General features: G+C 39.5%; 1 protein-coding gene across 5 annotated transcripts in view; it reads left to right on the forward strand.

Moving 5' to 3' along the window:
* NBAS (NBAS subunit of NRZ tethering complex) overlaps positions 1-23,664 on the forward strand; it is a 378,957-nt gene that overhangs the window by 259,475 nt on the left and 95,818 nt on the right. For all 5 annotated transcript variants that reach the window (XM_090031852.1, XM_090031878.1, XM_090031881.1 and 2 more), the window contains 3 exons: positions 144-254; positions 7,862-8,112; positions 13,621-13,955. In XM_090031852.1, coding sequence (XP_089887978.1) covers positions 144-254; positions 7,862-8,112; positions 13,621-13,955 — 697 coding nt within the window. The remainder of the gene's footprint in view (positions 1-143; positions 255-7,861; positions 8,113-13,620; positions 13,956-23,664) is intronic.

The raw sequence follows: 23,664 nt of genomic DNA on the forward strand, positions 1-23,664 counted from the left end.
TTGAGGAAGGAAAATGTTCCATTAAGTAGCTGTACCTTTTCTAGCTAAAGTGTGTCCCTCATTGAGTTATTTCTCAACAGGGTAATGCAATAATTTTTTGATTTTTGTTCTTCCTCTTTTTTCCTTGGCTCTTTCTTAACAAGAACCCTAGAAGAAAATGTGTACAAGATTGCTCTTTCTTTGGCTCAACGTTACAGTGTTCCACTTTGGGAAGTTTATATGACCCATCTGGAGTTTCTGTTCACTGACAGTGGGTAAGTGTCATCTGAACTCATTTGCAGCTCTGTTCCATGGGGGTATATTCCCATCCAAGCGAACATGGCAAACTGAAGCAGCTGTTGTTTATTACTAGCTTTGAAATTTTCTGTATTCTCACACAGCCCATTTAAAATGAAAGAGTATTGAAAATCAGGCCTTCTGTAATTAACTAAAAAAAAGAAAAAAGAAAACCAAGAGGTATAACAGGCTCTTTAAGGAACCAGAATCTTGCAGGTGCACCGCTCCTGTTTTTACTAGTCTTTGGGGACTTTGAATCAATATGCAGTTGAGGGGGGGGGGGGTTGTTCCTTTTTTTTTTTACGTAAGGCATGACACCCGTTACAAAATGCAGGGCGTTTTTTCTCAAGCTAAGATTTAAAATCTTCCAACATCCCAATACTTTCTTTCATGTGAATGGCAGTTGGTTAATGACTGAGATGTTACTTGATGTGTCACATTTTGAAAAAAAGTGTTAGAGCAGTTCTAAAATGTGCTCGGGCTACAATAGCAGCTGGAGTGTCCACATTCCCCACTCCTTCCTCTAGCTGCCATCTCCTGCCTTTGCCCCAGGGAGCAGAGCAGTGCATAAGCTTGAGGAGCTTGGCATGAGTCCAGGGCCTTGCTGGGAGGAAGGGGCAGGGGCAGGGCTAGTAGAGGGAAATTGGGGTTGTTCACTGTGCTATGGGGGGGCGGGGAGGGAGGGAAGTATATGTTTGGTGTGCCTGGCGCAGCCCACACAGCATATAGCCCCCAGGGCCTTAGGAATTGGACAGCCCTGGTATAACCCATAGGATTACATGAAGGTCCATTGGTTACTACATCCATTGCTAACAGTAGAAAAAAGCATATAATAACAAGTACAAGAAAATGTATTATCAGTGTTTATGTTGCTAATGTTTATATGTATCGAATGCTACTAAATATAACTAGCCTACTGGTGCAGTATTAATGTCAGTTTAAAACGAATGCAGTGTGATGCAGCCTCACAAAAGGTGAATGCAGTTTTGGGCTGCATCAATAGAAGCATTAGGTACAAGACATGGGAGGCAACAGTGCCTGTCTGCTCAGCACTGGTTAGGCCACATCTAGAGTATTTTGTGCTGTGCTGGGATTTGCATTTAAAGAAGGAGATTGAGAAGTTAGAGAAGGTCCAGAGGCGGGTGACAAAGATGATCAAGGGCTTGGAAGCCAAGTCACATGAGAAGAAGCTGAAGGAACATGTTCAGCTCATGGAAAATGTATTTAAGAGGGGACATGATAGCAGTCTTCAAATACTTGAAAGGCTATCATAAAAAAAGGAAAGCAGCTTTTTTCTCTTGCTGCACAGAGGAGGATTCTGGCCAGTGACTTAAAGTGGCAGCAAAGTAAATTTAGTTTATATATCTGGAAAAACTTCTCCACTATTAAAATAGCGAGGCAGAGGAATAGATGGCCTAGGGAAGCTGTGGATTCTCCATCATTGGAGGTGTTCAAGAAGAGGTTGGACAGCCATTGGTTGAGTATGATCTAAGTGTGGCTATACCAATTTTCTGCCATAGGTATTTCCCATTCTTCTAGGCTTTGCTAGTAGTTCCCCCACACCTCTCTCCTTTTTTTTTTTCTGCTGTATGTGTCAGACTGTTTTTAAGCCTCCCCAGAGGCATTGAGTGTTGACTAAAGCTAAGGCTAAGGGCTTCAACTGAGGTGTGCCGATTTCTCCTGCTAGGAGCAAAGCCAGAGGTTCCTGGCTAGAGGATCTTGCCCCTCTGCTCAAGGTCAGGCCAATCACCGTATTTGGGTCAGGAAGGAATTTTCTGCATGGCCAGGTTGGTATGAGTTTTGGGGGCTTTTGCCATCCTCTGTAGTGAGGGGCATGGCCCCCTACCTGGGACCTCTTGAGCATACATTTAATGGAAGCACGACATTGGCTGTTGTGGCTTCCCTGCTTTACCTGTGGCAGGTTAGGAAATTAGGTCTATGTTGTGTGTCAGGGTTGAGAATAATCTTATATAGAGTTCAGATTACAGTTGTGTCCGATGGTTTGGGTACGGTTGATCCTGCCTCAAGCAGGAGGTTGGACTAGATGACCTCTTGAGGTCCCTTGCAGCCCTTCACCTCTGTTACTGTACACTACTTTTAATAATAATATTTTTTTTTTATTGTCAGAAATTAGTTATTGGAGATTTACACTGTCAGTATATACATGTTTATCATAAATGAATTATATAAAATGGTATTAGGGAAGCATTTGGCTTACATTAAGCTAGGTGCATACATAGTGTTTACACACACATGCAATAACCTTCAGCTGTTTTGTATAGAATCAGACTCAATGGCTATTTCTTCATGGCTCCATTTAATGAGCAAGTACAGGTAAATATTGTAGTATTAATACTTTTAACCCCCATAGTTCTATTCAGCTGTTTTACAAAATCATCTTTCAGCAAAATGCTTTACAGCAGCCTTAAGGAATGGGGTCATGGGTAGAATGCACTGCCAGGTTCTGATATGCCATGCTTCTGGAAATAAGTTCTAAAACGAGAGCTGCTACTTCTTATCACTTCAGACCAACAAAAAATTATGAGGCTGGCAAATGCTATCTACTCTTTTAAAGATGAGAAACAGAAGCCATGATTCACTATACTACTTATGCTTATAGTACATTCATATGTTATGGGCACCTGGTCATACATAACACTTAGAACACTTAAATATGTTTTAAATCTGAAGCAAACAGATCTGTTAAACTTGCTTAAAGCCACTCAGAATAGTTCAAAAATGTCCCTGGAAAATGTGCCCATTCTGTGTACATCCTTTCATAGCATCTGGTGAAGTGAGGTCTAGCTCTCAAAAGTTTGGGCATCTCTGATTTGGGCACCTTTAGTTAGTCTATAAGCTGCATCTCTATCGAGCCTTCTGCTTCACTTCAGACTAACATGGCTGACTACCATGGAAAATCCAGTACTATTTTGAACTAGTTCAGTGTGAACTAGTTCACTTTCATGTTTGAACCACATAATATAGGGTGGTCCAATTACTGCATTGCTCCTCACCTCACCCCTTCCACTGCTACATGCGATTGCACATTCTAGTACCTGGCCAGAAACCTACCACCCCAATGCCCCTTTCCCCCTCACATTGGCAAATTTTAATCACTGAGCTCCTTTTCATTGCTTTTTGAATAAATATCTGACAGCCAATGTGCCCCCACTCTGTACTTGACTGAATCTCCCCATTGTGTTTGCCCAGCCTCTGGGAAACAAAAGCATGAGCACCCACCTTACAAGTCAGACTTTTGTTAGTTTTAGGTTATAGAATTTTATTGAACTCATGCAAAAGGAAACCAAAAACATGAAAATTCCCCCCGGCTGCACATCATCTACTGCCTGGTACCCCAAAGCATGGATTCAGGCCTTCCCCCCTCACTTGCCCACTGTGAGGAATGCTGGGCTGGGTGAAGTAGTTCCCCATCAGTGACATTTGGAAAAAGTTCAATTACTGTGTTCCCATACCCTCATTATTTCAGGATCTCAGTGGGCACGTCTACACATGCACTTTAAAATAGGCTAATGCACATTAATGTGCATTCAATCCTCACAAAAAGTGCTCTATCACTAATACTCTTTAAAATAGGCTAATGCTCATTTTTCTAGTACTTCACAATAGAGGTACTAAATTTAATTCCCATTACCTGAAGCAAATTAATAAATGTGTAGATGTGCCAAGTGTAAATTGAATTAAAGAGCAAAAAAGGAGCACTCTGATCTGCTCTTATGACAGTCACAGCCAAGCTTGTTTCAAGTTTAAAAAATATTAGCTTTATATTGTAAATGTGTAAGCAGCCATAGCTTTTAGTAGTGCTGTGCCTCTTCTAACAGCACTTGTTAATTACAGTGCAGAAAGGTTTCATTAAGTACGAGACAACATAGAGAGGCACCTAGATTCTGAGGATGAAGTACCATTCTGATTTTCTCTCTCTCAAAGCCTGAGAGAGAGAAGCTTAAGTTACAAGCTTATTAAATGTATTTAATGGTTAAAACAAATTACACATTAAAAGAGAAGAACCTGCTTTCCCTGTTAGATGCTTAAATACAATCCTTTTCCACCCACGTATAATACCCGGAACAGGGGTGCACTGATGCAGATTTTTGGGGCCAATACCGATTAGCCAATATTTAAGGAGGCATATCGGCCAATACCGATCTGATACAGCTGCCTCCAGGTGGTAAGTCTGTTGTGGTGGAAGGGAGGGGGGGCAGATCAACACCACCTGCGGTGAGAGAGTAGTGGTCAGGCGGTGGGGGCATGGGATGGAGGCACAGTTTCTGTGGGGAGTAACTCCTGCCACTGCTTGCACCTGGAGAGGGCGGGTGGGGGGTGTGACCCCCAGGTCTACGCTGGCCAGGTGGGCAAGCTGGAGCTGGCACTGCATGGGGCTCTTCTCAGCAGTGGTGGGCTCAGAGTGGGTGCTGGGAAGGGGGCCACAGCTGCCCCACATTTCACTGCAGCTCCGCTCCCAGCGCCGCACTGCTGCCAGCCACCTGGCACCGTCTTGGCTTTTCCAGCATGTGGGTGGAGGTGGGACATGGAGCTGGGTTGTGCTTGGTAGCGCACGGCTGGGAGCAGAGCTACAGCAAAATTTGGGATGACTGCAGCTGCTCCCAGTGGTGCCTGCTCTCAAGCCCAAACCTATTGAGAAGGGCCCTGCACTGCACTGGCTCTAGCCCACCCTGTGCAGATCCAGGGGCACCCCCCGCCCCACCCTCCCAGGGTGCAAGCAGCAGTGGGAGCTGCCTCCCTCCACGAGCTGCGCCTCCGTCCTGTGCTCCTGCCTTTCATGGGTAGTGCCTCCTTCCTCCCCCTCTCCCTCACTGCAGGAGCATTGATCTACCCCCTGACACCCCTTCCCTCCACCTTCCTCTTCTAATTTACCAGCTAGAGGCAGCTCTCCATGCTGCCAGCTTTGCTGCGTCCTATGCTGCGGTTGCATGCAGCACGGACGTTTATTGGCCAAATTATTGGCCCTTTGGGCCAGTATCCGATGCAGCAAATTTTCTTTATATTGGTACCGATCCAATATCAAACCGATGTATGGTGCACCTCTACTGGAAAACATTAGCACATCCATTTTTCTAACATGCCCTCATCTTAGTTTTAAGAGTAAGTCACAAAACATGGGGGTTTTTAAAAATCTTTTTTGATGAGGGAGAAGTAGGATCATCAATATATTTCAGTTAGGTACCCAGCAGGTGGAATTTGATATGACCCTCAGGATGAAAATGTAGATCCACTGAGGTGAATGAAGAGACCCCCAGTGGCTTCACTAGGGCCAGAATTTAAGTTTTTTGCTGCAGCTTCTACCATTTTCTTCATTCTGTCATCTGCAAATTAGAATTCATAGGAGGCTGCAGTCAGCAAAATATAAAATAAGGTCCTTTTTCCAAATGAAATGCAACAATTTATCTTAATTTGATGTATAATACCATAAGACACCCAAGAACAAGCTTTTGTTGTACCATAATCTCATTTTAAGGATGATTGACAGCATGTGGCTATTGCAGTATATTTCAATTTGGGGATTATGGTATTAATAATGCATATAGTATTGTTTGTTAATGTTGAAATGAAGGCAAGTTTATTCTAAGAAGTACTCCAACATGCATTATTTGTATAAGCCAGTTCCTGGACCGAATCTTAAAATGCTCACATACTTTACACATGCTGCTCTAGTAATCGTTCCTTTGATTAATTGATGGCAAATAATCATATGGCGTTCTGTTGTGCTTTTAATTAGACTTTGTGGTGATTACCTACATTAAAATTATCTTTGAAGTTCTAAAGGGAAAGAAAACTTGTCCTTTCTATAGTAGCTACTGAAAAGGGGGCTTGATTACACAAATCTATAAAATGTGTAGGCACATGATAATTTAAGGAGCAGGAAGTTTTAGTATTTATCATGTCAGTGAACTTATTCACATATCTGTCTTGACAAGATAATTAAACAAACTGCAGATTTAAGCAAGTTTCATTGTGGGCCCAACTGTGCAAACAGACTACTGTGGCTACAGGAAAATGACTGTAAACTTTATATATAGAACACTTTATACAGAGACTAACTCTCCTTTATAAGTAATGGCTCACTTTCTTGTCAAAAGTACTCCCCTACCCCCAGCACTGTAGAGTTAGCGCAGCTTTGTAGGAACAAAGTGGATAATACTGCTATAAACATTTTTATTGTCAGGTATGTACCAAATGTAGAAACTATTATTACAATAAATTTATGGCCTCATTTTCCTGCTGAAAGATTATTTTTGTAGTGCCTATAAAAGGAAAATCATCTGATATTTTCCTTCATACTGTTTCTACAGAGACAGTATACAAAAAAAATGCATTTTAAAATGTGAAAATGGGCAGCTGTTATTAATAAATTCAGTTTTAATCAGTAATATTATGTTTATTAAGGGCTTTAAGTGATTATATGTAGAGTTGGACTGTACTGCTCTGATTTTGCTCAGTCAGTACATCAGTAATCCTCAAACCTGTAGTCTACTATGGGTGATAGGAAGATAGTAAATCTCTTGGAAAACATTTTAGCATTGCCTTTCAGTAATTCATTTACGTTGCAGATAATAAATGCTTTCGCTGTTTAAAAATAGTGCTTCATAATATGAGAAGCTATTAAAATGTCTTAAATTGTAAAAGCTTAATTTTCTTACAATTGTAAAAATTAAAAAAAACCCACAGATTTGTTCAGTGATGATCTACTTTTCTGCAAGAGAATAAGAAATCCATTAAAAGAGTTAATTATCATGCAAGTGATGACTTAAATCTAATTTATACCTTCACTTATGTCAGTGGAATAAATCCACTCCTAGAAGGTAGAAGTCTGAGGATTTCTGGTGCGACTAATATGACGGCCTATACTTAAAATGAATGTTTAAAAAGCATTTTTAATAGTCCTTTTCCTTTTTGAAGGAATGTGAAGTATCAAAGGATTTCTTACATGTTCGTGACCTTTTTTTTTTTTTACTCTGTATACTTAAGTACGGGAAATAATATTCACTATTCACTCTTACAGAATTCTTACAAAAATGAACGTTTCTATGTGAGGGTGGATGGAAAAAATGGTATTGCCTCCCATACATATAAATGCAAGAAGCATTTTTTACCTTAAGGCCCCTGGCACATGTTCATTTAAAGGTTCTGTGGGATCTGATCCCCAGTGTATGGCACCTTAAATTGAACATGTGATAGGTCCAGACCCAGAGCCAACAATCAGATGGTAGTTGGGTATTCCCCCAGACTACACCGAGGCTGGTTTAAGCCCCAGTGCAGTCCTAGCGCTGGAGTTGGCAATCAGCACAGTGTCAGCCCTGGGGCTGGAATTGCCACATGTTCAGTTTAAGGAATTATACAACCAGCCATAAAAATGTTCTATACTTTATGTAAACAAACTGTTTACAAACATTTTTGTAGGTAGAACATTTTTGTTGCTGGTTTTCCATTTTATGGTGCCTTAATTTGGGTGCACAAGTAATACACTAATCATGGCATAAATGTAATGTGTATTAGAGGGCTACTAAGCATCCAGCTTTTAATATTTGACATTGTCTTTTAAACACAGCCTGTCTACAACAGAAATAGAAGAGAGAGCACAAGGTCTTAGTCTCTTTGAGACTTTGAAAACAAGTCCTGAAGCCTTATTTGAACATATGGCCAAATATGTTTACCCAAGTGTTGAAGGCATCGATCACCAGCGGTTGCTCTATTACTTTACTCTGCTTGAAAACTGTGGTTGTTCTGAATTTGTAAAGCATGCTATTAAACCTGAAACACACATACGGCTTCTGAAAAAATTCAAGGTAGTTGCACCAGGTAAGAGAATTTTTTGGCTTTATGCTTTATATTGTATTTACTTTGCAAATGTATTCAGTGTTGTAACAATCAGCAGGGGCATGTTCTGTAGTTTACAATTGTTAGGTATCCTGTTATGAGCATATCTGATGGACACGGGGACCTCATAAGTGTCTTATGCCTTATGGGAAGATTAACCTTATTTTGAATTTATTGGAAGATTAGATTAGTCTTTATCAGCAAGCTAAGATGAAATGCCTTAATGAAAATATTTAAGAGCAATGGTTTCATATTTCTAGTCTAGTATATGCTAATTTTTTTACGTTGTAAAAAGACAGAAAATTTAAATGTTACTTTGCATAATTAAAGCTTATTTCTCCTTTTTTGCAGAAATATTGGTTATAGATTCTTTAAAACAAATAAACAAAACACCCTACTAGAATACCACACTAAAGACAGAACCAAATATAGTGTATTTTTTTTCTTTCAAAACTATATACAATGTGTTCTGTTTATTAGTATACCTTGCAAACTTGTAATTACATAATATATCATAATGGTGCATGCTTTTTCAAGAAAATATGCTTAATGGATGTTTAAAAATGTTTTGTACTTGAAATTAGTTTTTGCTTCTACAGAAAAAGATAAAATTATAACTGATTTCCCCTTTCTAACAATTTTTAATGTAATTATACTTATAACTCAGCCTTGTAACACTGACTATTATAAAGATTGCTTACATCTTCTCATTGTAAGTTTCTAGTTTCAGTTGCTTGTAACCTGGCCAAACAAACTCTTTGGTCTGTAATAATACATACATTCCTCTAGCTGAATTGGAAATTTTCAACTGAAAATTTTTGGGTGTTTCAGAAAATGAAGCCGGGGGGGGGGGGAATGTTTTAGTGCACAGAAAGGACCTGATCACTGTGTAATATAGGATTTTGAGGCCTATTGTACACTTAAACATTTGTTGCGGAGTTGAAAAGTATGTTTTAATGAGTCAAGGATTGTAAAAAGGAAGAGTTAATTTTCAGAGTTAAAAGAAATAGATTATTGTAGAACTGAAAATTATCCCTGCCTTTGCCAGAGTTCCCACGGGGTGCTAGGTTAAGTTACTAAAGCTAGACTTTTCCCAGGTGTTTCCTTTTTTGGATGCCTTGAGAGTGCCCTCCATGGGGTGCTTCCTCTGGACCTCTGTGACCTTGTTGGGCTCTGAGTCCCCTGAAGCCCTCCCAGGCTTGGTTTCTAGAACAAAGGGGGAACCCAATTCTCCTTTCCACCTTGAGACCCAACCTTTCAGTTTCTCACTTTTCGTCATCTCTGTAGGCCTGACTCAAGGAGTTAGAATCCAGTTCTGTTCCCGAGAAAGGTGTTTTACTTCATTTTGAGACTGATCGCAACCCAAAGTTCCAAACTCTGCAGCTGACTGGGGGCCACAGGGATTAAACAGCCTGGTTTGGAGCTGCCAGGCTGCTTTGCCTAGCATGCTACCCGTTGTCATGTGTATTTTTGAAAACTCGTGGTGATCGGGGGAGGTCCCAGATGACTGGAAAATGACAAATATAGTGCCCATCTTTAAGAAAGGGAAGAAGAAGGATCCAGAGAACTACAAACCAGTCAGCCTCACCTTCAGTCCCCAGAAAAATAATGGAGCAGGTCCTCAAAGAATCAATTTCTAAGCACTTGGAGGAAGAGAAGATCATTAGAAACAGTCGGCATGGATTCACCAAAGACAAATCAAGCCTGATCAGCCTGATTGCCTTCTGTGGTGAGATAACTGGCTCTGGATGCAGGGGAAGCTTTGGACATAATGTACCTAGACTTTAGCAAGGTGTTTGATACCATCTCTGACAGCATTCTTTGCAAGCAAGCTGAGGAAGTGTGGGTTGGATGAAGGGACTGTAAGGTGGATAGAAAGCTGCATAGCTGGCTGAATTGTTGGGCTTAACGGGTAGTAATCAATGGCTTAATGTCTAGCTGGCAGCTGGTATTAAGTGGAGTGCCCCAGGGTTTGGTCCTGGGACTGGTTTTGTTCAATATCTTCATTAACAATCTGGAAGATGGGATGGAGCGCACCTTTAGCAAGTTCACAAATGGTAGTAAGCTGGAAGGTGTAGTAGATACACTGGAGGGTAGGGCTAGGATTCAGAGCGACCTAGACTCATTGGAGGAATGGGCAAAAGAAATATCATGAGGTTCAACAAACACAAGCACAAAGCCTTGCACTTAAGACAGAAGAATCCCATGCAGCACTATGGCTTGGAGACTGACTAGCGAAGCAGCAGCTCTGCAGAAAAAGACCTGGGGGGTTAGACTGGACAAGAAGATGGCTATGAGGCAGCAGTGAGCCCTTGCTACTAAGAAGGCTAACAGCTTACTGGGCTATATTAGTAGGAGACTAGGTCCAGCAGCACTGGCGGGGAGTGCAGCAGGTCAGGGAGCTGCTCTGCAGCTGGGATCTTGTAGTCACAGTATGGGCTAGGGGCACAGCTGTGATCCACTGCCCACATGCTTTAGGCAGGGGCTTGCAGGCAGCAGATCATGGCTCTGCTCTGTCTTCAGACCACATTGTCACCGCTGTAAGATCCCAGCCCTGGCCCCAGAGCAGCTCCCTGCGCAGCTGGGCACCCTGCCAGCACTGCTGGGACTGGTCTCCATGGAAACCCTGGCTCCACAATGTCACAGTGCTGCTGCTCCTGCAGTCTCCATGCAAACTGGCTGCAACGATGTGGGCAGGGACTGCTAGGAAAGGGAGATCAGCTGGGTCCACCATTTTGCTCACCCCTGTACTGAGGGTTGATTTGCAGGAATGCTGAGCCTTTACAGTTGCAAACAAAGAAAATGGTAGCTTTTTGTATGTTAGGAGTAGTGCTTTGTATGTTAGTTTGAAGCATCAAGTCCTACAGCTCTCAGAGTAGACATCCATAATAGTTGACACTTTGTTTCTAATTTCACTCTCCCTCAGTTCCCCGCCTGTAAAACGGGAAGTAATATCCCCCCATTTCATTTCTTAAGAGTGTCCTGAAGATGACTCAGGGCATGTCTACGTGAGATGCCACATGCTCAGTAGCTTCATTCTGCTGTACATTAGCATAAAAGGCAAAAACAGTGCTAATGTGCAGTAGAATTCGTCTACTCACATCAGTGTCACCTAAAATTCATGCGGCGGCACTGCTGAACAGTAGTGCCAGTTACTATGCATTTAATTTAGTACCTGTAGTAACATTTTAGGTAGCTGGGGTCTATTTACAATGATCCATATATACTGGAGCATTTAATTTAGAAATACTACTTGCAGCTGAGGCATTGTCCACTCCTTCTAGGCTACAGACAGAAATTACACATAAACCAGTAGAAGTGACTGGAAACTGGTTCAAATCTGTGACGCAACAGAAGTTCAGTGCACATAAACTGCTTTCTAAGTGACTGAAACTGGTTTAAGATAAACCTGGATGGATGTAGTATGAGACTTAACTGTTTTAGGATAAATCATTTTATGGAACTTCTGTCCTAGATCCCTTCCCGGTTCAGGTTAACTCACAGCCTGGGGAGGGGTTTGCATTTCCCCTGCAAACCCTCCCTCCCCCTTCCACCCACAGTGTGGTTGAGCTAGTCTTGGCCCAAGCTGTGTGCTCCAGTGGAGCAGGGAGATGTCCTCTAGCATCCCCCAACTTATGGCCTGAGCAACTGTAGGCGTGTGGCTGCATTTCCGGATTCAAAAGTAAATGTCTGTTCACTTGCTTATCACTCCAATATATGCAGTTTAGACTAACCTGCAAATTCTAAACTGATTCAGCCTCAGTCTTTTTGACTGCCTGTACTTCGCCCTAATGTTTATAACTTTTTTTCCAGAAAAAATATATAATGTTTTTAATCAAATCAAAATTGATTTTTTGAAAAGTTTGAACATTTTTTCTTGCTTTTGCAGTTATGTGAACATAAAAACAGTTGATTCATAGTAAAAAAAAAAGTATGAAATGATTTGCATAATTGGGCCTAAAAGCAGTAAATTGTACTTGATTTCCAGATATATATGAGACTTGTAAAGTAAGCCAATTCTGTCATTATATTGGCCCTTGGTGGGAAATGTAACCATTCTAGAGTTGGAATCTTTTTTAAGTATATGCGTGTATGTGTTTAAATTGAGAAATTAAATGCAAAGTCAAGTCTTATTTTAACATTAGTTTTGAAATGTCAAGTTCTCAAAGGTCAGAAACCTGCAAAAACTGAAGTTGTTCCAGTCATTTTAACTTTACCATTTTGTAAATAGTATTTTCTAATCTGTTTTCTTGTATATAAACTATTGATTGTTGCTAGTGCATTATACAAACCAGATATGATGGCTGGAATACTGTTATAAAAGCAGTTTTTATGTTTTTCTGGATATTCTCTATTTGAGTCTTTGGCCATAATGTTCTGGTGATGGGGTTTTGTTCCATTTTACAGCCTACTAGTATTATTATGTCTACAATAACAAATATGTATAATGCTTTACAGAAAGAAGAAAAAATCCTTGTTCTTAGAAATTTACAATCTAGAACTTATTGAGCTCTTTGAGACTACTGAAGGCTGCTAACTATGCATATAAGGCTTCCCAGGATCAGGGTCTAAGTAAAGGCAGTATATGTGAAGGAGGTGAATAAATATATTTAGAAAAATAGCTAGGTGTGGGTGAGTCGGGCACTAGTCCCAGGTGCTGACTTAAAGGGGGTGCAAGGTTGGTGGCTGCCACTGCTGCTGAGAGCAAAAAAATCCTTGGTACACCTTCTGGGTAGGAATAAGATAAAACATCTTGTACTGCAGATGCTGTAATGAGGGAGAGAAGGGTTTGGGTTTTTTTTTTAATTTCCTGCATGTTCATTAAGCTTTGTCTTCATTGACGCAAAGGTAAGTTTTCCCAGTGAGGTAAATAATTCTTAATAATTACCTGGCTGTAAAATCATATCTTAAGACAAGGCTGTTGTGATATTACCTTCAGGTTGATGGGTTGGCATTGTACATCTCCTACCTGCGGTTGATCTTGCTTTGTTTATTTTGTGCTAAGATTATGGGTTTTATAGCAATGAAAGAACTGACATATGAGTTGTCTCATAGTGAGAAAACACATTTTTCCCACCGTAAAAGAGCCTGAAAAAGGGGGAGGTTTACGTTTTATAATACATAAATGGAGGTGTATTTGTTGCTGTAAATGAAAGTGTATATACACTGTGGAAGTTTTTCTGTACTGTATATGAATATGCACATTTTAAAAGTAAGTATTTTAGTGCCAGTGAAAATTTAAGACTGTCCTCACTGAGGTGAAATTTTGTATCAGATTATGCAGGCAGCATCAGCCCTTTCTCCATCCTATTCTGTCAATATTCGTCAATACTAATTTGAAATGAATCTTGCCTAGAAATGAGATGGAGCTGTTACTTCTGTTTGATGCTCTTTTCAATAATTTTTGCCTTCCACAGTAAATGCCAGTTATTCTCCCCATTGTTAAATAAATGTGATTTTAATAACTTTTTTTCTTCTTCCTGCCAATAGGTCTTGATTACAAAAAGCTAACAGATGAAAATGCAGATCCTTTGGGAGCATTGGAGCCTATCCTTACAAGCCAAAACATCTTATCCATTTCTAAACTTGCTCCCAAAATTCCCCAAAAAGATGGTAGCATGCTCTCGCCAAGCTCTGTATATGCCACCTGGTTACAAAATCTCTTCTGGAATGGTGATTGCCACCTCATTAAAAAAACACCAGAAACAGTACCTGAGTGGCTGCATGCATATGACATATGTTCAAAGTACTTTGACAGACTCAACTCAGCAGATATGGTTGCTTTAATTGATGAAATTACTTTTTCTTCAAAGGCTGTCACCAAGGTAAATATAACATTTATGCAAGAATGAAAAGTTTAAGATGTTAGATAAGATGTTATATGGAATTTTCATGAATTGTTCTCATGCCCTTTGTTTTATTGAGGTTTTCAAAGTAAATGTTAAATTAACAAGTTGTATTTAAAGGAAAAAACAGAGGAGCACAAAACCTGCTTGCTGCTTTGAGATTTACTACTATAGAGAGAAGATTTATATTTTATACTAACTTAAAGTGCTCATAGTTTGAACCTCTGTATGAAAACCTCTGTTTTGATCCTCCATGCTCATCAAAACCTCCATGAGTTAGGTCTACTGAAAAAATAGAGGAAATAGCATTCACTGGTCTGAATCCTAAAACTCATTTTGTTCTGGGCTTCTATTCACTACATACCTTCCCATCCTAAAGGGAATGATCAGTATTTCTTGGGTCATAAAGGAAGCCTAGCTGCTGATAGTCAGATTCCGCTTATTTGACTTGGTGGCTGGGCTTAGGTTGTCATGAGAGGAGGGCTATACCCCTACTACAGAGGGAGGTAAAAAAAAAAAAAAACCCATAGCCTAAACCAATCTGACCAGAGAGAAAATTCCTTCCTGAGCCCAAATTTGGGATTGGTCTGACCTTGAGTGGAGGGGCAAAATGACCCTTTAGCCAGGAATCTCCAGCTTTGCTTCTAGCAGGCACACCCCAGTTGAAGTCTCGAGCCTTAGCTGTAGCCAATGCCCAGTGCCCCCAAGGCTTCAAACAAAACATAAAGCAGAAAAAGGGTTGGGGAGGGAGGCAGGAGCAACCAGCAAAGCCCAGAATAATGGAAATACCTGTGGTAGACAATAGGCATAGCTACATCTAGATCATCCCTGAGCAGTGCCTGTCCAACCCCTTCTTGAATACCTCCAGTGATAGAGTCCACAGTTCCCTAGGCAGTCTGTTCCACTGCCTCACTGTTTTAACAGTGAAGACGTTTTTTTTCCGGATATCCAATTTAAATTTATTTTGCTGCCACTTCAAGCCATTAATCTGCATTCTCCTCTGGAGCAAGAGAAAAGGGTGTTTTCCCTCTTCTTTATGGCAGCCCTTCAAGTATTTGAAGACTGCTGTCATGTCCCCTCTTAAGCACCTTTTCTGCAAGTTGAATATGCCTAGCTCCTTCAGCCTCTCCTCATATGATTTATCTTCCAATCCCTGATCTTCTTTGTCACCCAACTCTGGACCCTCTCTAACTTCTCCACATCCTTTTTTCAAATGTGGAGCCTAGAACTGCACACAGTATTCCAGGTGAGGCCTACCAGCACCAAGTAGAGGCACTATCACCTCTCATGTTTTATACCTAATGCTTCTAGGATGCAGCCCAAAACCACATTTACTTTTTGTGTAGTTGCATCTCGCTGCAGGCTTATATTAAGGCTGTGATCTACCAAGGCTCCCAAGTCCTTTTTCATAGAGCTGCAACCCAGTCAGGTGTCCCCCATTTGTATTTGTTTTTCTTTTTATTATTTCTCCTGAGATGTAGCACCTTGCATTTGTCCACATCAAACTTCATCCTGTTAACTCTAGCCCAGTTTTCCAATCTGTCGGGATCCTTTTAAATTGTGGTCACATCTTCCAACGTGTTCACAATCCTTCCCAGTTTTGTCGTCTACAGACTTGCTCAAGAAGCTGTCTAGCCGGCATCCAAATTGTTAATAAACATGTTGAATGGGACTGGGCGGAGATTTTGAGTACCACATGACTCTGCTCCTCTGGACACAGCCCTAGATGCTGTTGTTAGGCTTGCTTCTCAAGTAGAAGTTACCCTGTACATTACCAGCCAGCTAATTTATTGCTTTTGTTGGATTTGGAATTAAAATTTGTGGCAGTTAGAAGAAAGTGACTTTCAAGCATGTTTACAGTTGTACCAATTCAGTCCTGTCCTGCAATGGCATCTATAAGGTAGCTTACTAGTGGAAGCATTTTTGAAAAATTCAGTTATAGTTTCTGAAAATGTCTATTTGTCATTTTAATTCTGTTTCTTCCCCTTGCTTTGATCTTATCAATATTAAAATGGTTCGCACTTCAGATCAGGCAACTTTAGATTCTGTAGAATTTTAGAACGGTTGATAACTTCCCTGTCCACCCCTCACATCAAATCATATCAAATTTAGAACACTGTTAGTTACATAATAGTTTCTTACATCCCATTCACATCAGTTCTCTGATTTCGTAGCCTTGAAACAAAAATACAGTTCATCACTTTTCTGCTGTTTCTAGCTGGTTTTTTTCAAAATTGTTTCTGGATGGAAACTGAAATAGGGTGAGGATCAAAGGGAAAAAAAAACAGACGAGCCTGTCCCTCCTTCTATCGTGCCCACCTCTCCCCACATCCTAGTGTCATCCACAAATTTGATCAAGGTGCTTATCATATTTGGGGGCATGATATATGCAAGAAAATATGGCAAATAGAAAGTAATAATAAAATCTCTTTTTTCAAAAACTACCACTTTATATTTTAAAATTGTTGTCCTGAGGTGCGCGGTTTATGGGTTGCCTCTTGCTTGCTGTTGTTCTTGGTGTTTAAGCTGCTGGGGATCTGTGCGCTCCAGGAGGCCAGCACTAGCAAGTGGCCTTGCAGAGTCTAGGTACAACACAGACAGAATGACTCAAATTCATGTTCAGCCATGAAAAGTCGGGGAGATTTATTGTCATTTAAACATGCAGGCAAGTGTACTATCTAGCAGTAAACCCAACTCAGTAAAACTGCACAGGATAATGCTAGCTACAGCACGTATCAGTTATGTTCCCCTAGGTCACTACAAAGAAACAATCCTTGTGGCACCTATATTTATACCTGAAATACCCAAGTTCCACGCCAGTGTTTATCCATCTGTTTGCCAAGATGTTCATTTTTAATTTGTTCTTTTGCCAAGCCAAACACCTGGCATCTTCAGTTCTTCTCTTATCTTGGCATCTGTCTTCATGATTCTTTTTTTCTTTACTCCTAATGCTCCTTTTTTTGCATTAGCTGCTTTCTTCATTAGTGTGTTTTCATTTTTTACATTTCTTTTCAGGTCATTCAGCAGTCAGAAATGCCTGTTCTTCCCAAGTTCCTTTTTGGAGTATTAGCTTAACCACAGCTTAGCATAACCAGAACTCCTACAAAAATCCCCAGTGAATGTGATATTACTCCATTGATTAATCATCTAATGTTAAAAAATTGTTCTTTATTGAAGTGTGAATTTATCTATCAACTTCCAGCCATTGTAGTTTCATTTATAAACTTTGTCATATCAGTGTTTATAGAATGAAAGCAAGAAGATTTTTAAGTTCTTAAGATTTAACTTCTGGAGCGTCTTGCTATATAGGGAGTGTATTTTACAATTGTTTAGCCATCCTCATGGATCTTCTCTGACCTCTTCAAATTATTAGTGTCTTTCTTGAATTACAGACCTCTAACTGGACATGTTACTCCATTATAGATTCCTTCAGCCCCAAATATAATGGAAGTATTAGCTCCCTACCTCCCTGTTTATACATGGAAGATAATATTAGCACTTCTGACAACAGTTTGCATTAGGAGTTTCTGTTCAGCTGATTATTCATTATAGCCCTAAGATCCTTTGAAAGTCTCTACTTAGTGGGTTAAAGTCCCTGCTGAGTTTCATATGGCTTGCAGTATTTGTTCCAAACCAAAAGATGGGTATCTTTTTACTTTTTGTCTTATTAAAGCATGTATGTTTACCTGCTCCTACCTTACCAAGTGATCCAGATTACTCCCCATCAGTGATCTGCTATTAATGAGCCCTCCCGTCCTATTTATCAGTCTGTGTCCTCTGCAACTGTTATCAGTAATTATTGTGTTGTTTCAGGGCCTTGGTAAAAATCTTAAATAGCAAGATGCCAAGACCTGATGCTTAAGACCCTACTACAAACATGCATTTTAACAGTGATTTATACAATTACTAATATTTTTTGAGATCCATTGCTTGTCCAGATTAATCTTTTTAATGCATTTCATGCTAACAGTGTATAATTTAATTCCTCAATCAAAAACCTATAAGGTAATGAGTTAAATGACTTAAAGAAGTTTACAAAATGAATGTTACTACTTTCATCAACCACATTGGTAATCTCATTAGAAAAATCATTAGTTTGTCAGGATTTATTTGCCCTATATCCATATTAATTCTTATTAATAATAAATCCCTTCAAGAGAACCTTATATCCACCATCCTTTTTTTTTTTTTTTTTTTTTTGCCTGCCAGTGTTAAGCTTGACAATAAGTGACAATAAGATGAATCATTTTGGATTCTCTTTTAAAATATTGGCACAACTTTAGCTTTCTTGCAGTGCTGTGGCATGTTTCCAGTTTTTCCTAGACTGTTAATGCTGACTTTCGCTAATTCTTAGAATTTCTTGACCATCTCAAAAATTCTTTGGTGCATTTCATCCAGAATTGTTCAAATTCCAGCATTAGTGGTTGTTCTTTACTATCTTTCTGCATTGCTAATGGTATAGAAATTGTATGATCATCGTCTAGTGATGTAACTGCATTCTTTGGCTTCCTCCCATCACAGAACAGATATTTTTCTTTTTTGTTTTATTGTTGGTTGTTCTTTTTTCATCTAGGGCTAATACCATAGTTAGAACTGGTTTTATAATGAATACGTTAACTCATTATTTTATATTTTACCTGGACTTACTCTCACCTAGATTTTTGCTTTCCTGATCATTTTTCAACAGCTCCCTAACTTCTGATTTTCACTCATAATCATGAGATTTCCTTTTTGTCTTCATTATTTATATACAGTTTTGCATTGTTCTCCTTTAAGGATTTAAAAAGACCCCATCCCCAGAGGTGACTTTTTTTTCTCCCCACTTTCATTATGAGATTGTGGCTCCCCATTATTAACAATAAAATAATCACATTCTTCTAATGGAATTCTTTCTTCCAACCTATGTGTTCCATAATTATTTTGGGATAGACTATAATTTATTAGACATTTGTACAGTATTCAGCACAGTATGAACCACCTTGCTTTGAAGTGTATGGGAACTATCAGAATAAAAATATTAAGTAATAATATAATAATATTGGGCCTATCTAGAGAGAATGGTAAAGAACACTGTGCATCAGCTGGTCTTATAATTCATTATAACACAATTTTCCCGTTTCAAGTTTTAAAATTGCTCTACAGAATTGTTGCTTCTATTCATGCATGGGGTTGGAGCCTGTAGCCTTTTCTCCCGGCAGATGTATTGTGCTTTTAAGTATTGCTCATTTTATAGACTTAATTATAGTAATGATCTTATCAAAATTTTCAGTGGTCTTGATAGTTTCCTGTTTATCCATCTTGACAATCTGCAAGAAGCTCTTTAGTTAATTTGTTGGGGGTTTTCTTCATTATTTTCTTGATAACATAGTCTTTTGTTTCATTGGTTGTGCCTTGCTAGTATGTTGCATCTTCAAAGAACCATCTGTTTCAGAACTCATAGGTCATTGCCCTGATCTTTGTGGATAAATAGTACTCTGGTGAAAAACAAAATACAAAAACAGTCAAAAAAGCCCCTGAAAATAATTGTCTTTTACTTGACTGCATTTTCATTACCAAGGACATAAAACAAATGAAGACAGGCACAGAGTGTTAATTACTAGGAGAAAGCTGCAACTTCAGTATAGAAAAGTGACATATAAATCACATGATTAGGTGGGTCTGAATGTATCCAGTCCTCGGAAAAAGAGAGACTTCCCACCAGAACTGCCAGATCATTTGTACTCAAAATGCAACTTCAGATATCATCTCTTGGTAAATGGCTCTGTCTCGTGCTTCTTTTAAGCACCTCCATTGTCTGTCCAACTTGTCACTTCATATGGGAACATCTGTCCTGTTGTTCAAAGGTAGCTTTACAATATACATTTGACCTTGTTGCCTGCAAAGTTGACTCCTGTTGAGGAGATAACATGGTGTTACTCTACCAAGATGCCATGGCACCCTGGAGTGCCTTGAGATTCTTTTACAGATACTCTGGGGTTGCTACACAGTACTAGTGCTGTTAGGGCCTACAGCGTAATTCACAAGATAAACCTAGATTTTTCACATAGGTATCCATAGTCCTAAAAACATTCTGACCTGTTGTGGTCTTTGAGTTTGTTACAACAGAAGAATTGTTCTTTTAAAAGTAAAAGCTAAAATTTGACATTTTTCAAGGGGTGTCTCTAGTCTGAAATGGTTGAGAACTACTGTGATAACATCATCAAAGCAGTGTGTTACTTCAGCCCAGCTCTGCAACATCTTTAAAGATCAGGTGCTTAAGCTAGGCTTTCTGGTGCTTTTAGCTAAAGCTGGTTCAATCAGCCTTTAGATAAAAGTGCCAAAAAAGCCTCTTACTAAAGCACCCAATCTTTACAGATGTCAGGCTAGCTGCAATGAAATAATGTGCTGCCTTTTCTAGGTATATGCAAGGCTTAGCACAGGAATGCGCCAAATTTAAAGTAAAGTGCCTATTATAATATTGCTATCATAATATTGCTTCAATATACAAGCAAAATTTTAATCTAGACATTTTATTCTCACCCGTATTCATGATCAGTTGCTTTCTTTCTTTCCTTCGGATATTAGTTTCCTTCCTTTTTTGCCACTAGTTTGAGTTTTGGAAATTTAACCTTATTCTTGTTATCTAATTAGATAACTCTAGGTACAGGATAGACGTATCAGAAAATGATCTTGGATTAAAAATATGATGGAACTTTATAACTTACACTATACAAGGAAGAAAAAATATGGTCTTTGGTTAATGGCTTTCACATGCCTTTATTTATTTGAGTCCTAAACAGGTTTAGAGTGGCTTACAGTAAAAACCAGATACACAGGTACATTCTAAAGACAGATAAAAAATATTAAAGTAAAACAGTATGTAATAGAACAAACTCCCTAAACAGAGCACCAGACCAAGCTCTGATAGACCACTAGAGAGAGGGCATTTAAGAGCTAAGAAATTACTGTTAAGAATGGGCCCCCACCGGTTTTCTCCATTTAAGTGTGGCACCCCAGTGTTGTCAGAAAGTTACTCTTGTCTCACTGTAGCAATTGGGATAGAATGTAAGGGAGAAGGTGGTGCTTTCGGTACATGTGGTCCTGTTAGGACAAACTAGCACCCTAAACTGTACCCAGAAACCTACTGGAACCCAGTGCAGACTGGAATAATGCATTGGTCATGACCCAGTTTCATCATACAAGTAGCTTGTTATTTGAGGACTGTTAATAGGTCATAAGGGTCTAGAAAAGAAGGTCACAGTTTTGCATCTGCTGCTCTAGAATGTCCCTTTATGGCCCGCCATTTAGTCAGTTGTAAGATCAGTTTTATCTGTGAATTTCCTGCTTTCTGCCATAGATACATTTTCCTCTGCTGTCTGGATTCTCCAGGATAGTTCTGAAACTTAGTCTTCATATAGTAATGGGAGGTAGGGCAAATAAACTCTGTATGCTTTGAAGATGAAGCTGGATCAATTTATGAAAGGAATTATATGATGTAGTTAGCTGTAATAGCTATGTTCCTTTTTTTTCTAAATATCTTTAAGAAATTGAAGCCATTATTCTTTTTTTCAGATAACATACCATGGCAGAGATGTGTTTCATTTTTGTGATGATTAGCAATTGGTCATGAGGTTATAAATTAAATTACAGGATCTTATGTGGAGGTATCAAGTGTCATTCATCTTCCAAATTCTTTGGCATAGGCAAATAACCATTCTGTTAGTGGACCTGTGTATGAAATAGTTCCATATGCTCATAGACACACATGACTGAACAGTGTGTTTTAAAGAGCACATTATAATACTTCACTGTGACTGTTAAAAATATGAAATTGAACTCAGACACCAATTTAAAAAAAACAGCTCAAAGAATTAAAGCAACAGATAGGTCAAAGACCTGTCCGGTATGCATAACCACTATCTTGCCTCATTTTGTATTGGCTACTGGGGACAACTCAAAATTGTACATATTTTCGCTATCAGATCAGCGTCAGACCAGTAATTTAGATCAGGTTAGGACCGCGCCAGCTATATTCCTTGCAATCTCAAGGGCAGTTAAGGATAAAGTTTTTTTCTTAAATGTCTTTAAATTTCAAGGTATCCCTTAATTCAGTAATTAAGAAATGTAGATTGTCCAGAGTGGGAGAGGCCTGAGTCTACACACATTTGCTTAGCTTATCTGCTTATCTCCTCACACTTTTTGTGGTACACCTTGGAGTCCACCGTCATTGGTTTAGAAGTGACAAAAGATATATCCCTGGAAATACTGTTTTTGGACTGGACCGTTAGGTTTTCACTCAAAACCACCAGAGAACAGCTTAAATATGCACATTTACTTTTCCTTGTTATGCTAGAATAATGTTCACTGTTTAAATAGTAGGGGTGTGCAAAGCTGCAGTTACTGATTCGATTTGGAGAAGATTTGGCCCAATTCAGAGGCCGAATCACCAAATTGGAATTGAATTGGGACACCAAGAAAAACCTCTGAGTGTACTCAGAGCCTTCAAGTCAATTCAGAAAAGATTTGGAAATTTGGAAGGCAGTCTTTCAAGGGAGCAGAAACTAAGAAGAGGGAGGGGGAACAGGGAGGGCAAGACTGACATATGTAGCTAGCCAATGACTGTGATCTTTCCCTGAATCCCCTTCCAATCTGAGGGAGGATGTAGAAATAGCATGTAAGCCTCTGTCTGCAGCCTTTCTGTCCCTTTTGTGAGCTGCTTCTGCCTGAGCAAAAGAGGGGAGGGCGGTTACCCCAGAAACAAGTGGGCAAGTAGAGATCTAACCAGCACCAGGAAGGCCCCCAGTTACAAACTACCATCCCTGCTGTTTTCATCCAAATCTGCCTTAACACACACAAGTGACATGAGTTTTGCTTTCAGCAGTTTGAGGTGCAGTTTCCCAGAAACCCCTGCACCTATCTCCTTGGGACTTGGCAGGCAAGATTCCCCATTATAGTCTATGGCTGAATCACCGAATCTCTCAGAACCAGAGCTGAGTCTTCTGAAGCAGATTTGGCTGAATTGATTTGGAACAGTGGTCTGAATCTGCGAATTGAATCACTGTCCTCTGAATCGGCTGAATCTAAATCAAATACTTCCCTATTCGCACAGGCCTATTAAGTGGCACCAGTTGTAGTGACATCTATAACTCTTTTCTAAGATATTGCAGGTATATAAAGTGAATCAGGTATATAAAGAGGGTAAGAATAGAGCAATTATTTTCCTGGGTCACACAAATTAAATGATTTTTGTAAAATAAGGAAATGGTAACAGAGGAAAGTACTGAACCCATATCTTAGACCTTCTGAGCTGTGGTCCAGTGTTTGGATCAAGATGTGTTCCTTCCTCCCTATTGACCTACTTTTGTTTTCTTTTTCATTTTTGTGATAGATTAGTAGATTCCCATAATCGGTCTGCAGTCTGTTTACCAACTTTGTGGATCTTGCTACTTGCCAAAAGAAATGTAGCTAAACATAGCTACATTATGTTATTCTGGCTCCTAGATTTGAATGTTCTCTAAGAACCCAACTTGTCAACCACTTTCCTGTTCGAGATGTAGACAGCTCAAGCTTTGTTTCCTATCTCCTGTGTTTCAGAACTTTGCGCCTTAACTCTATCGATTGTCCTATATCCAGTATTTTTGTTATTTTTCTCAAGCATGCTGACAGTGTAATTATTGTAAAATTAAGCATGCTATGGCCATTTCATCCA

This window comes from Crocodylus siamensis, chromosome 1, assembly GCF_052110815.1.
Source record: "Crocodylus siamensis isolate JL-2025a chromosome 1, ASM5211081v1, whole genome shotgun sequence".
In the NCBI taxonomy this organism is placed as follows: domain Eukaryota; kingdom Metazoa; phylum Chordata; order Crocodylia; family Crocodylidae; genus Crocodylus; species Crocodylus siamensis.